This window comes from Ursus arctos, unplaced genomic scaffold, assembly GCF_023065955.2.
Source record: "Ursus arctos isolate Adak ecotype North America unplaced genomic scaffold, UrsArc2.0 scaffold_18, whole genome shotgun sequence".
NCBI classification, from domain to species: domain Eukaryota; kingdom Metazoa; phylum Chordata; class Mammalia; order Carnivora; family Ursidae; genus Ursus; species Ursus arctos.
The window spans coordinates 40,620,961-40,638,638 of NW_026622852.1; the positions used below are offsets into that span (position 1 = coordinate 40,620,961).

A 17,678-nucleotide genomic window follows, 5' to 3' on the forward strand; every position below is an offset into this window, starting at 1 on the left:
TCATCAAGGAAGCAGATAATGTGATATCTCCAACCTAATTCCAAGAAGGAAACATAGGCAGAGATTTATATTGTAGGGCCTAGAAATGCCTGGTACATGGGAGAGCTCATTTTTTAAATGAGTGTTGAGTGAATTTGCTTCCCACCCTGCTCCCCAACACACAAAAATGGCTGAGCTCATCCCACATTACCCTTCTCCCATCGCTCCAACAACCCATATTCTGTAATGGAAATTCTCATGAGAGAGAAGGGAGCCATTGTGAGAAATACAGCCTTGTCTCTATTTAGAAGTGTTGTCTTTTGAGGGCCCACCTGGTAATTTCTTTTCTTGTTGGTGTCTTGTGATAAGCGATAGCCTACCAACAGCATTGAATGATTCTGTCTCAACATCCTTCAGACACAAGATACCACAACTCTAACGACACCTCAGTCAAAAAATTAAAACACTGAGCTAAGCATTTAAGCTAAGAAGTCAGTGAACCGATTATCACAAGGACACCATCCAGAAAGAGCGAAAAGTGAGAATGCCAGCCGCCTTCCTCTTCATTAAGTTGGGCACCTTTAGCTGGTCTCTTCGGACGGCTCATCCCAATTCCCCCTTCCTCTTAGTCTCTTCCTTTTAGCCCTTCCCCCTCTCCTCCTCCTAATCCCTCCATCCTTGTGTTTCTGTGGCTCCGCTCACCCTGACTCACTTCCTGCTTCTGTGCTCATCTTTCTGAGTCACCTTTGCTGATCCCTTTACTAGCCCCACACGTTTAGGCTTCTCCATTATTTCTCCCCTTCAGGCACCACCCCCAGCCTCCTCTTTGATTTTCTCCATAGTTTAAAAAAAATCTGAATCATGGCAGAACACACATAACCAAAATTACCATCTGTTTTTAAGTGTACAGTTCAGTAGCGTGAAGTAAATCCGCAGCGTTATGCCACGGATCTCCAAAACTCTTTTCACCTTGGGGAAATGAAACTCCGTAGCCATTAAACACATCCCCATTTCCCCTCCCCTCTGGCCCCTGGCAACCACCGATGTGCTTTCTGTCTCCGTGAGTGTGACTGCTTCACTAGCTCTTAGAAGTAGAATCATGATAGTTGTCTTTTGGTAACTGGCTTATTTCACTTAGCATGATGTCCTCAGGGCTCATCCATGTTGTAGCCCGGGCCAGAATTTCCTTCCTCTCGAAGGCTGAATAATAGTCCACTGGACATATACCCCTTTTTGTTGATCCATCCGACCGTCGACAGACACGTGAGTCGCTTCTACCTTTGTCGATCGTGAACGATGCCGCGAACAGGTGTACGGATGTCTCTGTGAGACCCCACTGGCAGTCTCTTGGGCACACCCCCGGAAGGGAGTTGCTGGGTCATGTGGTAATTCTGTTTTTAGCTTTTGGGGACGTGCCCTACTGTTTTACGCTTGTGTGGAGGTTCCAGTTTCCTGCACCCTAGCTGACACTTGTTATGTTGCTGTTGTTGTGAGTAGCCAGCTCAGTGGGTGGGAGGTGGCTCTCACTGTGGCTTTGAGTTGCGTTTCCCTAATGATTGGTGACGAGCACCACCTCTGCCTCTGCCTCTGCCCGCTGGCCATTGGTAGATCTGTTCAAGTCCTCATATTAAAATCAGGTGTTGTTGGGTTGTCTCAGCCCCTCCTGCGGAGGGGGGTCTCCCCCTTCCCATGGCCGTAGCTGCCTCCTTTCCCGGGTCTGTGCCCCTGCCCTTCGTCCCGAGCCCCACGGTGCACTTCTGCCGCCCTCGCCACCAGACTGCAGACTTCCCGCTCCTCTCTGACTTCCTGTCTCTCATTTCTCACGTGCAGTTAGTTGCCACATCTGTCAGTTCCGTCTCCACCAGCCGGGCCTGATCTGTCCTCTCCCTTGTGCTGTTAGAGCCACTGCCCCAGTTCCGGGGTGCCCCGGGCGATCTCATGCTAATGTATTTTGGTGTTAACTCATCTCTGATCTCTGGAGAAATCTCGGGGTGAGGTAGCATGGGTGAAGGGTGATGTGGAGCTTGAAAGAACTGTTTAATAATATTTTAGGGGCGCCTGGGTGGCACAGCGGTTAAGCGTCTGCCTTCGGCTCAGGGCGTGATCCCGGCGTTATGGGATCGAGCCCCACATCAGGCTCCTCCGCTATGAGCCTGCTTCTTCCTCTCCCACTCCCCCTGCTTGTGTTCCCTCTCTCGCTGGCTGTCTCTATCTCTGTCACATAAATAAATAAAAATCTTTAAAAAAAAAATAATATTTTATATGTGGAAAACAAAAAAGAAACCTTTCTATATGACTTGGAATGAACTTCATAACGTTCTTTCTTGACTGGGGGAGGAGTGTGCACATGGCAGATTATCTTTTATGAAGAGCAATTTACAATATTAACACTGATCAGAACGATTAAATATTTGTGGAGCATTTAATCTATGCCAGGCACCAAGTATTTTATGCATAATATCTTGTTTAACCTCATAACAACCTTATGAGGTGGTTGTTATTATCCAGAAACGGAAGCTGAGGCCTGGAGAGGCCCCGGGTCACCCATCTAGGAAGTGGTGGATGTGGTATTTCAACTCTTGAAATCTGGCTCTAGAACTTTCAGTATAGTTAGAGGAAGCACAAGGCTTTTCTATTTTCCAAAAAGGGGGCATGTGTTAAGTGGAACTGAGAAAACCTGAACTCAGGAACCCAGGTTTCTCATCTCCTTGCTGACCCCCACCATCTTGCCAGCCGGAGTTCTCTCTCTGTCCTTTGTGGGCACTGTGGCCCGTGAGCGATTCCTGAGGTGAGTCCAGATGCAGTCTTCCCTCCCTCACTTGCATGTGCTGTCACTAGGGAGTGCCCTCCTACTGTTGCCTCAGTGGTATTTCTTTTCTTATTTTAAAGGTTTATTTATTTATTTGAGAGAGAGAGAGCATGCATGCATGAGCAGGGGAAGGGGCAGAGGGAGAGAGAGAATCTCAGGCAGACTCTGTGCTGAGCATGGAGCCTGACACAGGGCTCGATCTCACGACCCTGAGATCACAACCTGAACTGAAGTCGAGTCAGACACCCAACTGACCGAGCCACGCAGGCGCCCCAGCCTCAGTGGTATTTCTTCACGGAGGCCTGATCCTTCATCTAAGCTGGACTCGTTCTCCAGCTCCTCCCCCATGTGCTTAACACAGGGCTCAGAGTGAAGTGAAAGCACCAGTAACCTCCCCCCATGGTATCCAGGCATGTTCATTCCCTTCACAGCTAGACTGTGGGCAATCTGAGATAAGACCTGCCCACTGACACCGAAGCACTTCGGCTCCCTCTGTGCCGAGCACAGCGTGCATCGTGAAAGTGATCAGTTACCAATATTTCCCAGATGGAGGCTCAAGGTCATCATAAAATCCAGAGCCATGGTTTTGAGTCTTAACTTCTATGGGTTCCCCAGAGTTCCCATGTTCAGAACAGACCCCCACCGGGAATCGGATCCTTTGGATCAGAGGCCTGGGCCTCCCTCTTCTCACTGGGCCTTGATGTGGTTCCCTTTTCAGAGCTTTGCTTTCCCTGCTGGCTACAGCGGTTTTGTTAAGCAAACAGGAAGGTGCTCCAGGGAACCTTCACCCGGGGTAACATGAGCAGTGGCCAGGAGAGGAATAAGGGAACTGGACTGTGCCTGCCGGGGAGTGAGGCCCAGAGACCCCAGCCTCCATGGAGGCTGGTTCCCTGCGCGTTTGTGGGGAAGGCTCTGGAGGGGCAAAGGCCGGGGGTGGGGGTGCACCTGTTTTCGGTTTCCCCCAAGTTGGACAACAGTGACACGCGAGGCAGCGGGGAAAGGCAAAAGTGACTTCGGTCATGGCATCAGAAGAAAAAGTCAAGTCCTCTTTCTTTCTTCTTCCAGAGGTTAAGTGCTTTGGAAAAGGCTTTCCTCTCCCTTCGAAGGAAAGTTCCTTTCTTTTAAATTGCCCAGGATGCCTCCCTCTGTCTTTCTCTCCACCTCCTCCTGCCTCACCCAACTTCAGCTCCCATGCCAGGCCTTTGTGATGCCCCAACCCCAGGCTGCTCTCTTCCCTTGCTCCCACATCCTGTAGCCATCAGCAGGGGGCCTGCGGGGCCTCGGCACCTCTGGAAGCCCTGAACGTGTCCTGCTCCCTCAGCCTTGGCCCTCCCTTTACTGGTTTTTCTGGGTCCTCTCTTTGCCCGTAAGGCCTGGGGAGAAAACTTCCCTAGTGGGTAGAGATTGACCCCTGATGGTGACCCACAGCTTGGAGACGTTTGGGATCTCAGACCCCGGCACTCAGAACGCACAGGGCTTCATTTGTTGTCGCGAAGCATCTGGCAAGTGGGTATTTGACCCAGTTTTAGGCATGTTGGCCCCCTGGCCACCTTCAGGGCCCCGTGGAGCTCTTGAGTGAGGAGAGGAGCCAGCTTTATGCCTTGGGGACCCAGGTAGCCACAAGCCCTCCAACTGTGACAGAGTTCCATTTTGAGAAAGCCTTCTAAACTTCTTTACGAAAAACTTGAGGGGCATCTGGGTGGCTCAGTCAGTTAAGCATCTGCCTTCTGCTCAGGTCATGATCCCAGGGTCCTGGGATCATGCCCCAAGTGCTGGCCCTCTCATGAAGGAAGCATCTCGTATAGCCAGAGCCTTTTGTACGGGCCAGCCAGAAACCCAGAAGCAGAGAGACCACCAGCCCCACCTCCTTGCTCAGTGGGGTGCCTGTTTCTCCCTCTCCCTGTACCTGCTGCTCCCCCTGCTTGTGCCCTCTCTCTGTGTCAAATAAATAAAGAAAATCTTTAAAAAAAAAAAATTAAAAAAAAAACTTGAAATAGCCTGCTATATTTTTCTTCTTGTTCATATTGCAGATTCTTTTGATGCACATAAATGATTTTCCTCCCCTTCCCTCAGAATTCCCTAATCTAAACTCACCATTTTTGATTGTCTGCTATCTGGGGGAGCGTAGACAGGTCTCTAGTTGATCTGTAATGTGGGGTTCAGAGGGAGAAGTGGGCCGATTCTCTTATTATTGCAGTTAATTGTGTGATTAATGAAGGTAAGCATTATCCAACGTCACAGGTAATGGAATAGTTCCTATGATGTAGGAAAACCTTTTCTGGTTTCACTTATAGGACCGAGGAGAGGGGCAATGCCAAATGCTGCTGTATACTTGCGAAATCTACACACATTTTTACATAGAGATGGGGAAAAAGGAGGAACCAAAGTTTTATGACTATGATTTGCAGGGTTTCTTCTTCCCGTTTGTAAACTAGGGATGTGTTTCCCCCACGAGGCTCTGTTGTGCTTGGATGGGTTTGAAGATTGGGTCAGAATAGCACTTTTCAGAATTCCTTCTTTGACCTGAAAACCCAAGGCCCTGCCTTCAAGTAAATGCCCCCAGAGGAGGGGGCGGTGTTTGCAGCCCCTCATGTAGGGCTTTGGCCTTTTGCAAGGGAGCTCGAGGTGTGGGGTCACCAGTCCCAAATCAAGAGCCCCCCATTGCTACACCCTCCTTCCAGGTGCCGGCAGATGTCGAGAGGTGTCAGGATCGGATGGAGTGTTTCAATGCCGATCTGAAAGCCGACCTGGAGAGGTGGCAGGGCAACAAGAGGCAGGACTTCCGGCAGCTGCTTATGGGCATGGCGGACAAGAACATTCAGTATTATGAGAAGGTAAGGAGTGCGCCGGTGACCCCCCGGCCCTCGCGTGAAGGAAGCACTCGGAGCAGCCAGAGCCTTTTGCGAGGGCCAGCCAGAAACCCAAAAGTACAGAGCCCACCAGCCCCACCTGCTTCCCTTACATTGGGTGTCTCGTCTTAGCAGCACCCCCGGCCCTTGCCCCACCATGGAGGTGGGCGCTGAGTTTGGAAGCAGGGCCCCTCCCTGGTCCCGGAGCCCTCGAGGCTTCCCTTGCACACGCGCCTCGTGGAAGCGGCACTTTTCTCTGCCGTGCCCTTTGGTCTTGGCGGCCAGCTACTTCCCAGAGTCCGAGGGACTGCCCTCTGGGCTCGTCCCAGTTCAAGGAGGCTTTGAGGTTAGGGCAGGCTGCTTGCGGTTCCACATACAGGGCTCCTCACTTCCATAGTGCCATAGATTCCTTCTGCCGTCCGCTGGGTCCTTATCAAAATACTGTTCAGTTGTTTTTCAGACTTTTAAACTACAGTTTGTAAATAGCCCCCCAAAAGTATGTAGGATTACGAAGGAAAATATTAAAGAGAGGGTTTTTTTCCCATGAATCCCCTTGATCAGTGGACTTTGCACCCTTCTCTCTCTCTCTCTCTCTTTCTCTCTCTCTCTCTCTCTCTCACACACACACACACACACACACACACGTGCACAGGGCGCTTATCAAGCTCCAGCAAAGTCTCCTCAATCAGGGTTTGCTCCTGGCATAGCTGAACCCAGATCATTTCTGCTGAGAAATCCTAATATCCTTGAAAGCTTAAAGTTAGAGATGAGGCATGGCCCAGTCACAATCCCACAAGTACTTGCAGACATGAAATCAAGTGGGATAAGCATTAACTCGGCTATTCCCACCACAATTCTAGAAACACATCCTCATCGCAGACTAGAAGAATCCATGTCTTCCAAAGCCTCTGATGGTTCTGACTGCTGCTGAGAGGCCACGTTTCTACACCTTTCTTTGGAGGAGAGCTAAGGAGAACAGTCACGGAATAGCCCTTAGTGGCCAGGCCTTGGGCAGGGCTGTTTGAGAGGGAGAGAGGAAGGTGCTGTCCTCCTCGTCCCAGAACCGTTTCTGTAGAGCCCCTGCCATGTCTGCTGGCATCGAGCTGCACGCTATGCCTGTGTCATCTCCTTAAATTTAACCCCCACCCTGACAATGTAAAGTAGGTTTTGATTCTCCATTTAAAGCTGAAGAAACAGAGATTCAGTAAGGTTTTAAGACTGCCCAAGGTTCCACAGCTTGAGTGACTGAACGAGGGTCAGACTCGGTTCTTGCTGGGGCCACAAGTTGGAAAATTCCCACTCACGCACACTGTCATTGTGGTGGGCAGGGGACGTGCCTCTTTGGGGCCAGAGCTGACTGCCCAGAGATAGAAAGATTGCTCCGTGTGAAGTCAAGTCTTCATTGGTCTACTGGCTGTGCCTTACGCAGGGTGCCTGTCTGTGTCTGCCTCTTCACCTGTAAATGGGAGTGATCTTTCTTCAGTGAAGGATTACGAAGACAAAGTGAAATGATGTATCCCCGAGTCCCTAGAACATGTCTAGCACGTGATAGATACTAAGTGGTACTACCTTCCCTGATCCCCTTCTGTCCCTCTCTGTCCGACAGCCCTCCCACTACACAGAAGCCAACCTGATGGGATGTGTCCATCACTCCCCCTCATGATTAATCCCAGCACTCCCAAGGCCCTGGTCCCAGGACTCAAACCCGGATCTTATATCTTCCCAGATACCACAAATAGGGGCATTATCTCGGGGGCCTCGTTTTGGCTGCCTCATATATTGAACAAATGCCTTCTGTGTCCTTGCCATGCACCAGGGACTGGGGGATAGGTTGCTAAGCAAAACAGCAGGACTCCTGCCATTAAGCAGTCCTCTGTGCAGTGGAAGATATGCATTAATCCAGAAATCCTGTCACTTCAGAGTAAGACATTGCTCTACAGGAGAAGCACAGGAAACTTCGGGAGAAAATACTGGGGACACAGTTCAGATCAGGGATGAAAGGAGGCAAGTGGAGTGGGCAGGAGAGGCCAATCTGAGGAAATAACGTTTAACCTGGGTCTCGGAGACAAAGACTTGGAGAACAAGTGTCCCAGGCCAAGGGAACAGCATATGCAAGGGCCCTGGGGTAGGAAGAAGTTTGAGCATTTGAAGACTGGAAGGAAATCTGGTGTGGCTTTGGTTCCCCATTGTTGACATAGAAGGACCTTTCTAGATCTGAGATGATGGCCTAGGGAGAGAGGAGGGCCCAGGGTGCCATGGACCCTGCATGGGGTCTCTCACTGCAAGCAAGCTCCCAGAGGCTCCCCAGCCTTCCTTATGGAGGGCAGGGTCCGAGTCTAGTTTCTTCTCCAACCTCAGAGTCACTAAGGAAGGAAGCATGGAGCAGTTTCTCCACTCTGCTCCCCGGCTTGACCAAAGAATGCCTCTCTCCTCCTACCTGCTCAGAACTCCCCCCAGATGGTTCAGCACAAAGTCCTGCTTCACCCCAAGCTGCTGCTAAGGAAGGCCTTGCGTGGTTCTTGGGGCCTGCCCTTCATGCAAGAGATGGCAAAGGCAGGCTCGTTTCGCTAAGTAGCGTGCTCCCAGAGGGGAGTGTCAGGCTTTAAGTTCAGTGCATGCAGACACCGGCCCTTCACAAGGATCTGGAATGAGAGTGGATTGGTGCAGTGGAAAGAATATCTTTTGGCCACCTACTGGTTCTGCTACCTACTAGCTGCGTGTCTTGGGCAAGTTATATAACCTCTCTGGGTCTCGTTTTCTCCATCTATGAAGTGTGTGTGTGTAATAAGTAATAATTCTACTTCATAGAATTGTGAGGACTAGCAGTAGTGAATATAAAATACATCATGGTGTTTGGACCCAACGAAACTCAATAAATAGAGTCCCCTCCCCATTTTCCCTCTTGGGAGATCCAGGAGTGGCCCATACAAGCAAAGCTGAGGTCAGTAAAGAAGAGCAGGGTTTCCACCCCCTCTGAGTCGGGCGGCTGGCCCCTGCCAGTGTGATTGGCATCCTGAGCTAGTCCTCCCCACACTTGGAGCAATGTCTTCAGCCTGGCTGAGGACATAGGGCCGCGTGGAAGGCTTGCAGCCGGTCACCTTTTCTGCTTTTTGAAGGGAAAGAATGTCTTCCAGTGAGCACAGTGCCACTCCTCGGCTGTGAGCTCTAGGGACAGTGCATGTAGGCCTTGCAGAGACCCTGCCGTCTTGCATAGAGATGGGGATGGTGTATTCAGAGCAAACACCTGTCCCCTCCCCAGTTTCTCGTAGTGATGGATAACACGTGTAGACATTGGACGTGACACACACATATTACTTAGCCAGTACACAAGCCAGAGTAACCCGGTGGGAGTAACGGTGAGAGGCTAGACCAGAGGAGGGTAAAGAGCCCGATCCTGAAATCTGATGTTGATCCTGTGTGTGTGTGTGTGTGTGTGTGTGTGTGTGTGTGTGTTGTCCTTTCAGTGCCTCATGGCGTGGGAGTCGATTATTCCACTACTGCAAGAGAAACAGGAGGCCAAGTAAGCTCCCTCCTGGGACAGAGACTCTTCTACCTACACAGGGCATGGCGCACCCGAACGCCCCCGTCGTGCCAGAGAGAGGCACTGAGCAAACAGCCGCAGAAGCGTCTCTCCTTTGTGTATTTCTTTCCCTTCCTGTCCCTCCCCCCTTCGTCTGCCGGTGGTTTTCCATTAGTATTTATTCCTCGGTGGAGTCCGTAAGGCCATCTTCATCTCTCAGCGAAAGCAGCATACCTCCGTGGCACGAAGGAACCCGCGAAATGGAACACTAAGGAGGTTTGCAGCCGAGGGACGAGACAGCCCGGCTGACGTTCTGACATCTCATGACAGTTTCCTGTTTGGGGGGGACCGCAGAGTTGCCTGGGGTGGAAGAGAGCCCAGGTCTTGCTTTTCAAGGACACGAGGGAGGCATGAACAGAAGGCAGCCCCTGTTTTCCATGGACACGTGGTGACTCCGGAACAGACCTCTGTGGGGCATTGACTTGCCTCAGCCCAGAAGGAGCTGTTGGCACCTCCGTGGAAAGCCCTTCACGTGCGTACAGTGGCCTCTGGCCATGAGCGTGGCCCGCTTCTGATGAGTGACGCCTGTTTTGTGGCTTCTGGTTCATTCGGGGCCATGTATATCCGCGTCCGTATGCATCCGTGCTAGAACGAGCAAGCCAGTGTCCTTGTCCTCACGCAATACCTCGGGAAGCCGAGGGGGGCAGCGCTCCCCAAACTTGCTTCTGACACTAGAATGCCCTAGATCGGAAACTTGTTTTTGCATAAAATGGGAGAAAAAGACAAGGTGCATTTTTCTCTGCGAAGTTCTTCAGTGTTTTTCTTTGGCTTGTGAGATACGTCAGAGTAGAGAGTAGGCCTGTGGTGGGGAATCTGTGTCGTCTGGAAGTCAGAGGAGCTCCCCAGGAGCTGGGATCAGCGGGCACACGCCAAGCCCCATCCCCACGCCTGCCCTGGGCAGTTTGCCTTTACCTCACCCGAAATTCCTCATTTCGTGTTGTCCTGCCACGTCCACTGAATGTCTGGGCAAACTTTTGGTGAGAGGCTGTTAACGCTGTCGTGACACAGTCGAGATTTTGTAAACTCAGCGTGAATGTCCTACGTGAAGTGCTGTAACCCTTGATAACTCCCCGGTCAGGAAGAGAAGTCAGTGACCGGGGGGTCCTCAGACATGACAAGTGTGACAGAGACCGTCTCTGCTTCTAGAGAAGCGAGAATCTGCTCTGTTTGCAGCCAAACTCCTGGGGACTGCCAGCTGCATCGCCAGTCTTCACTTCAAACTACGGCCAGGTTTGCTTTTTTTTTTTTTTTCCCCCCAAATCAACACAAAGCAAAGAGGATCTGTCTTCCAACTCGTTTTGTTTGCTCCTGAAACGAAGCTACCTAGGTCACGTTGTGTTCTTTCATCCGTGGCTCATCCCCTCTAAAATTAGAAACCGGAGCCTCGAGGAGGCGGTAGTATTTTCGTAGCAGTGCCGAGACGCTGGTGTAGACGCAAGTTAACCCACAGACACCGGGCGCCGCGCAGCATGTCGGAATTGTTCCGTCCCGCGGCCACCGCTGTGATGTCAGTGGCACGGTGGCAGGACAGCACAGAGCCGTTCGGTTCTGTTTCATCGTGTTTGAATAAGTCACGGTGTAAATTAGAAGTTGTGTTACCATTTGGTACTTGCCTGCACCTTCAGACCCACTCATGCCATTCTAAGATCCTGCGAATTTTCTGTTTGGTACAATTAGAAATGATCCCTTGAAGCAGAAGGGTGAGGACAGTTCATCTACCCCGAGTGTGAGTCCGTGTTTCATGCTACCTCTGCGCCATCACGTTGGTGCGGGTCGGGATGTCTGGGTGCAGCCTGACAGTTTGCCGGTAGAACAGGGTTGTGTATCTAATAAAGGGTCGATGGCCCTCTGTTGATATTTCGTGGAAGGCACTAGACTGACCTTAGCAGCAAGTGCCCAAATGCAGGAGCGTGTGAAGCCTGGCCTCGTGGAACGTGTGCTTTAAAAATGTTGTCCAGTGTAACGAGTGCTTGGATAGAACCGTGGAAAGAGTTACAGGAAGACCAGAACCTCGTCTGCTGCTAAGTTGCCAAAGCCCGGGAGCATTCCTGTGTGAAGGTTAGTGGGGCAAGAGGGCAACCCTTCAGAAAAGTCACCGGGTTCCTCTCTGGGACACGCGGGAAGGGAGCGGGGAGCGCAGTCATTCTGTACGTTATTGGAGGCAGAAGACGAGCTCAGAGGGGATTCGGGCATCTTCGGGGTTTGTCTTTCTCTGTTTGTGCCCCATGTGGTGTTTCTGTGCTTTAGACAGAGCGGGAGCGTTGACAGCAGAGCTGGGAGAACCAGCACACATTACAGACTTCCCTGGAGAGACGCTTTTTCCCTGAGAAGGACCCTCGCCCCTTCCTCTCGGCTGGCGTCAGATGAGGGGAGGAGGCTGGCCCAGACAGAAGGGACGGTAGGCAGGGAGGGAGGCTCCCGCAGCCCCCGAGGGTCAGCAGCCCTGGGCCTTTGCCCCTTCCTCTCGGTGGGCACAAAGGTGATTCCCTGTGAGAAGTGACTCAGAGGCTTCTGCCAAAGACTGCCTCGTAGAGGCTTCCTCGCCCCATCCTTCTTGGCTCCGCCAAGTCGTGCTGCCGAGATCACTGCCTTCTCTCGTGTTTATGTCCAGGGGGCTTTTGTGTGAGGACGCACTTGACCTCAGGCAGACAGACTTGGACAGGTTCTGAGTCTTGAGCTTGTGGCCGTGGAATGGAGAGTGGTCCCTGGCGGCTGTCCCTCAGGTGCAGGGAGTGAAAGTTTCATTCACTTCAGGTTACAAATCCAGGTAAAGGCGGAAGAGAGCATTCCTAGACACTGAGCAGGTGTGGGAGATGCAGGTGTCTGAGGTGAGCAGTTGTTTTCGTGGCAGATGCGGCCACTGCTCTCCTTCTCATGTGCTGGATTCACAAGAAGATTCCAGGCTACTCTGCCCAAAGCAAAGAACCACTGTTCTTCCTGAACGAGGAGGGAACACCTTACACAGCCAGGTTTGGGGTTGGGTTGTATCCTTTAATAAGACTGAATAATGATTCCCGGTGACCTCAGATAAGTGCAATTATGGAGAGGATTGGCTCGTATTCCACTGGGCTGCTCGCTGAACTCCCCAGACACCTGTGTTTAGGTGAATAACAATAACAGATACGACTCCGGGGACCGTGGTGAATGTAACGGAAGTTTTGTCTTCATGCCAAATTTCAGCCACAACTGGAGTGCGTTCTCCATGTTGTTGAATTAAATGTTCTGTTAGTCACCATCCACACGAGGGATTTAAGTGCTCTCAGGAGGCCGCTTTTGTGTTGAAATGGCAGGAAGTCCTGCTTTAGAGGAGGGCATGGTGGCTGGGTGGGCATTTGCAAGTGGAGTTTCTCTCTTGGGACGGCGGCTGTCAGCCCAGGCCACACCCAGTGTCCATGCGCCTGGGCCTTGCCGTCCATAGCACTGAAATCCCAGGCCCCTGGCTTTGTTCTGACGCCATTCATTGGACTGAGAGTAGTCCTTCTTTAGACTCTGTCCTGAGAAAGGGCAAGAGAGTGGGATCCAACCACAAGCCCCCGGGTCTGTGTTGGCCTCGTCTGTGTGGGTCTCAGGATGGGTTAGAACTGGATTCTCCTCTCGCTGCCCTGAAGAACGCCTCTGCTCAGAAAGTGGAGTGCCGGGGTGTGGTCAGGGCCGGGCACCGCAAGCCTGCCCCCTGCCTTCCCAGACGCCTACTCGAAAGGCCCGTGCACACTGAGCAATCTCCTCGTAAGGCTGGAGTAACGCCTGCTTTGGCGATCCCCGCTTACAAGACGTTTTGGAAATTTGGGTTTGCCTTCTCGCTTTCAGGAGTCCTCGAGATGGCAACAGATTGGACAGGCCCTCTTATGTTTTCTCCATTCAGATGGCAGGTGGCGTTTGTCAGTAGATTTGAGGAAAATGTCATCCCCTGCGCCCGCCGGACCTATCCTGCTGGGTGTGTCAGAGTTCTCTGCTTCCTCATGGTTTTTTGATTTAGTGAATAAACCAGAAACCTGATTTTTTCATCAGTCCACCCAGTAGACAGTTAGCTTTCTGTTTTTAAGGATGGCTGGTCTCCCTACGGTAGCCCAGATGAGAGCTGCACAGGGCTGTCTGCATCAGAAAAGGCCGAGGAGGGGCCTTTGTCGCAGGGACTTTGACTGTTGTTCCTTAATCCTATGTGTTTGAAATGCATTCTGGGTATGGCTGTGTAACCCTTTCTGTGTGGCAGCGAAAATGCGTTATCCAGGTAGTTTTTACTACTCTAGGTAGCCTGTAAATAAGTGCTTTCGAAAAAATAACTTTCACAAAACCAATAAGGTATTTGAGTCACAGAGAAACATTCTGTGTAGTTAGCACTTGAAAACCAACCAGCGCAGACTTTTAAAAATGCCACGAAGTGTTGGAAGCCTAACTCTGCTTTTTGAGAATTGTCAACACCTATTAATCTGCCTTATTCTTCAACTCGTGTGTTTTAGATTCTGGATAGAAAGAGTTTTTAGAAACGTAATTGGTCGTTCAGCTTAACACTAGAGGTCTAACATAGCCCGTCCTCAGCCCTCTTAAAGCAACAAGAAAGTACGGTTCATAATTGGGGCTGCCTTTTGGGAGTGGGAAGCTTTAAGTGTTGCTATTGCCAAATGATATTTTTGATAACGTAAGGAAACACAGGGGCCACTAGACCGTTTTTGTTTGTCTGTTTTCAAGTGTGAAAGATGAGCTCAGTGCCTTTCGGCAGAGCACGTAGGGTGTCAGCACCGACAAATCCCAGAGGCACGAAGAACTCTCGATTATGACAATATTAATGGTTTACCCCGATTCTGCAGAACAGTTTTTTAAAAGATAACCGGGGAGCAGGCGGGGGAGGGCCTCAGAGCAGCATGTTTCGGATAGAAATTCTCCACAAGTTGAAATGCCAAAAACCTAAAACGTACTGTGTTGCCTCACATACTTGAGCCCATTTCCGCAGAGCTTTCCCTATTAACGCCCGTGACTGGGTATTACAGGCACACCTCCCCGGGCTGCGCCGCCCCCCTCACCAGGTGATCCCGGCACTCCCCGCGCCCCGGGGCCAGGTCAGAGCAGGTAAAACCTGTCAACACCCCCGCCCAGGACAGGTGGTTCGCAGTGTCAGACCAGCCCTGCAGTCACAATGGTACTGGAAGGACAAAAGGGGGATGGCTGTTTCCCCAGGATGGAAACAGGGAGGGGAAAGGAGGTTGCAAACAGAATGTGAATCAGTGTGCTCAAAGGACACCTGTGTCAGCTGGGCTTTCATGGAACAACAAGCCAGCAGCTCTCCACAGTCAGCACCATTCACCGGGACACTCCTGAGGGTTTGGTCCTGTCCAGTAAATGCCCTGTCCATTGTACGTCCACGTGCCTGATCCCCTAAGGTCTGTGCGTTGGGAATGCATTGAGAGATGATGTCCATCTGATATCTTCCCATACAATAAACTGCCAGCCAACTTTCTAACTTGTATTTTAACTGTTGAAAAAAGAGATTCAAAACTTTTGCTTACGTCATGTCCAAAGGATGGACTGTATTTCTTATTTTTAGAAATCATTCTTTACATTTAAAATTTTAGCAGAAAAAATACCCCCCCCCCGAGGTATTGATAAAGTCCCCCATGTAAACGTGTTTCTCTTCTCTCCATGCTGCCAATAAGCCAAATCAAAAGCTGTGAAGAAAAAAAAAAAAAAAGTGCTCAAGAATGTGTGTAGATGAGAAAGTGATTTATTTCCAGGTCAAAGTCTCTGTTTCATGAAGCTACCAAACTTTAAAAAGAATGTCACCTTTTTTTTTTCCTTTGTTCTGGAACCCAGAGATTGTAAAAAGAAATAAAAGTTTTTGTTGCATTTTTGATGCTGGTACGAGGTTTTTGTCCACTTTTTTTCATATATCTGTGTATAAAAAATTCTGTCCGTTGTTTACTATGAAATTAGTATTACATTTTGAGGTAAACAAAAGAATTTGTATTGCTTGATAAACTATTAGCTTGTAAATTTAAAAGGTCTCTTTTCCTCAATTAACTTAAAGTAATGGACCAATAAACCTATGAAAGATGCTTTCTTTACCTCGAGTCCTGTTGTCATTTGCGCCACTTTGTACGACAGGAAAACGTGTGTGTATTGCGTTTTCTTGTTTTCTCCACAGAGGTATGAGCGTGCCTACAAGAATCAGGATATACAGAGCAACCAGGAAAAAAATGCAATTGAACTATTTGAATTCTTCTTCATGTCTCTGTAGATTTACCCTCAGTTTGCCTTCTCCTGCGTCTTACAGGTTGGCACCCATCTGGGGACATGAAGAAACTACCTAGTGTCTGTATGTGACCATCATGATTGGCGGGCAGGTTGGTAGGGGTGGCTCGATCCCACGACCCTGAGATCATGACCTGAGCCGAAATCAAGAGTCACACGTTTAAACAACTGAGCCACCCAGGCACCCCTGCTATGATGTTCTTTAAAAATCTGTAAGGCAAGAAGAAATGTCTGTGGTTCATTAGAGTGTTAGAGTGGGTTTCAAGGAGAGACCAGAATGCTCGTTAAGCTTATACCTGATGACCGCGACGCACCAGAAGTGGACTTGAGCTTACGGACAGCAGACGTCACTAATGTAAGACTACAGTCATTCAAAGTGAGGCAGCAAGGTGGGATAAGAGATTTGGGATCGGATCTCAGCTTTCCTACTTGCTAGCTCTGTGGCTTTAGGGAAGTCCCATCCCTCCGAACTTCAGTATTTTGGTATTTGAAATAAAGACATGTTTTCCCAGCAGGGTTGCCAACAAGACTAGCAGCAAAGTCTACAAAGCACCTAAGTGTCTACTTACTTACTATGGGAGAGCTCTTGCTGGAAGACTCTTCTATTGTGTAAATATGGCCAACTTAAGTAGCAAGGATTTCTGTAACAATCCTTCCCATTTGCTTTGACGATGGAAAATTAAAGCGGGGGGGGGGGGGGCAGGTGGCGCATGTATTTCTTGTACCTGCTGTAAGAAGGTGATGGATATTGTGGCTAGGAGTGTGGTCAGAGTCAGCTAAAGCCCTGGGGAGTAGATGGGAATAGATCATAAAAGTCGCGTCAAGAGGTAAGAATAGAGAAGGATTTAAAAGATTTCTGTGGCGGGGTGAGGGGCTCAGAGATGACATGGAGGTTTCCAGCCTGGGAGCTGGGAGCTGACTCCATTCACCGACATCTGAAAACAATCAGGAGAAAAACATAAAGGTTGGAGTAAGCTTAGATGGTGGAGAGAGAGAAGAATTTGGTTTGAATTTTTGTTTTAGGAAATCCAGGTGCAGGTGTCCACCAGTTGCCGGAAAGAGCATTCTGGAATCCCTGGGACTAGACTAGGTTACTTGGGGAGAATACAAAGGGCAGGGCTTTCTGGGTCTCGGGAATTAAGGACACAGGAAGAGGAGGAGGAGGGCGAGGGGGGAAGGTTCTTAAGGAGAAAAAGGCCCAAAGATGAGAACATTGGTTCTTAAGCTTGAGGGCTTGTGAAAAACACACGTTGTTGGGCCGCACCTCTAGGGTTTGATTTGCGTAGAGCTTAAGAATTTGCATCTCTAACAGGTTCCTCAAGGGTGTTGATGCTGCTGGTCCAGAAACCACACTTTGAGAACATCAAAGGGGCCAGAACATCCTTCAGAAGATTGATGACCTGGGGCAAGTGTCCAAAAACTGCCGGTTTGGTGAAAAGAACCCAGTGCTGGGGCTTAGAGAGCCCAGCTCCGGTTAAAACCCACAAACTCATGGCAGGGGTGAGTGTGAGCGAGTAAGGAAATGTTTCTGGATGTTGCAAGCCAGCTTTTCAGGAGCAGGAATGGAGCAGCCAACGAAGAGATTCATCTAGTTCGGGGAGCCGATCAGCGGCCAGGGCGGCAGGCAAGGAGTCCAGCGGAGGGAGCGAGTGTAACTGGTGAGGGTTTAAAGAGGTGAGTGTGGCCTTGAACGCCTCCTCCCATCCCCCCTCCTCCATCCACATTGCCTGTCTCAGTGAGAAGCTCTGCCTTCTTCCTCGTTGCCTGAACCCCAAATCTGAGCGTTCCCGCCTCTATCTGCCTCACCCTCTGCAATTCATCCGTCCCCGACTCCCGTTGACTGCTGGCTCCCAAGGATTTCTCGAAGTCCCTCTACTTTCCTCGATCCTTGTAGCTACTTATCCAACATCAGTGCTCCATCGCCCACCACCTGGAATACTGCATCTCTGCTCTTGCCTCCTTCCTGCAAGTATTGCTTGCTCCTGCTCCTTCCTCCCCCAGTTCATTCTCAGGGATGCCAGAACGCGTTCCATGCTCCTGCCTGAAATCTTCCACCAGCTATCCCCATTACTTTAAAGAGAAGCTTTTTTTTTTTTTTTTTTTTTTTTTTTTTAAGGCTCTATTTGTGTGTTGTTCCTCCTTACCTCACTCCCCTCATATTGAATTCCTCTATCTGGAGATATTTTCACCTTCAGGCCTTCCAGCTTGTGATTCCTTC

The 17,678-nt window shown here is 50.2% G+C and overlaps 1 protein-coding gene across 2 annotated transcripts in view; it reads left to right on the forward strand.

Annotated features, from left to right (window-relative positions):
• The window catches only part of SNX30 (sorting nexin family member 30), a 107,806-nt gene extending 92,533 nt beyond the window's left edge, over nucleotides 1-15,273 (forward strand). For both annotated transcript variants that reach the window (XM_057313686.1, XM_026513763.4), the window contains exons 8-9: nucleotides 5,470-5,622; nucleotides 9,102-15,273. In XM_057313686.1, the coding sequence (XP_057169669.1) occupies nucleotides 5,470-5,622; nucleotides 9,102-9,161 (213 nt within the window). In that variant the 3' untranslated portion in view covers nucleotides 9,162-15,273. The remainder of the gene's footprint in view (nucleotides 1-5,469; nucleotides 5,623-9,101) is intronic.
• The last annotated feature ends 2,405 nt before the right edge of the window (nucleotides 15,274-17,678 follow it).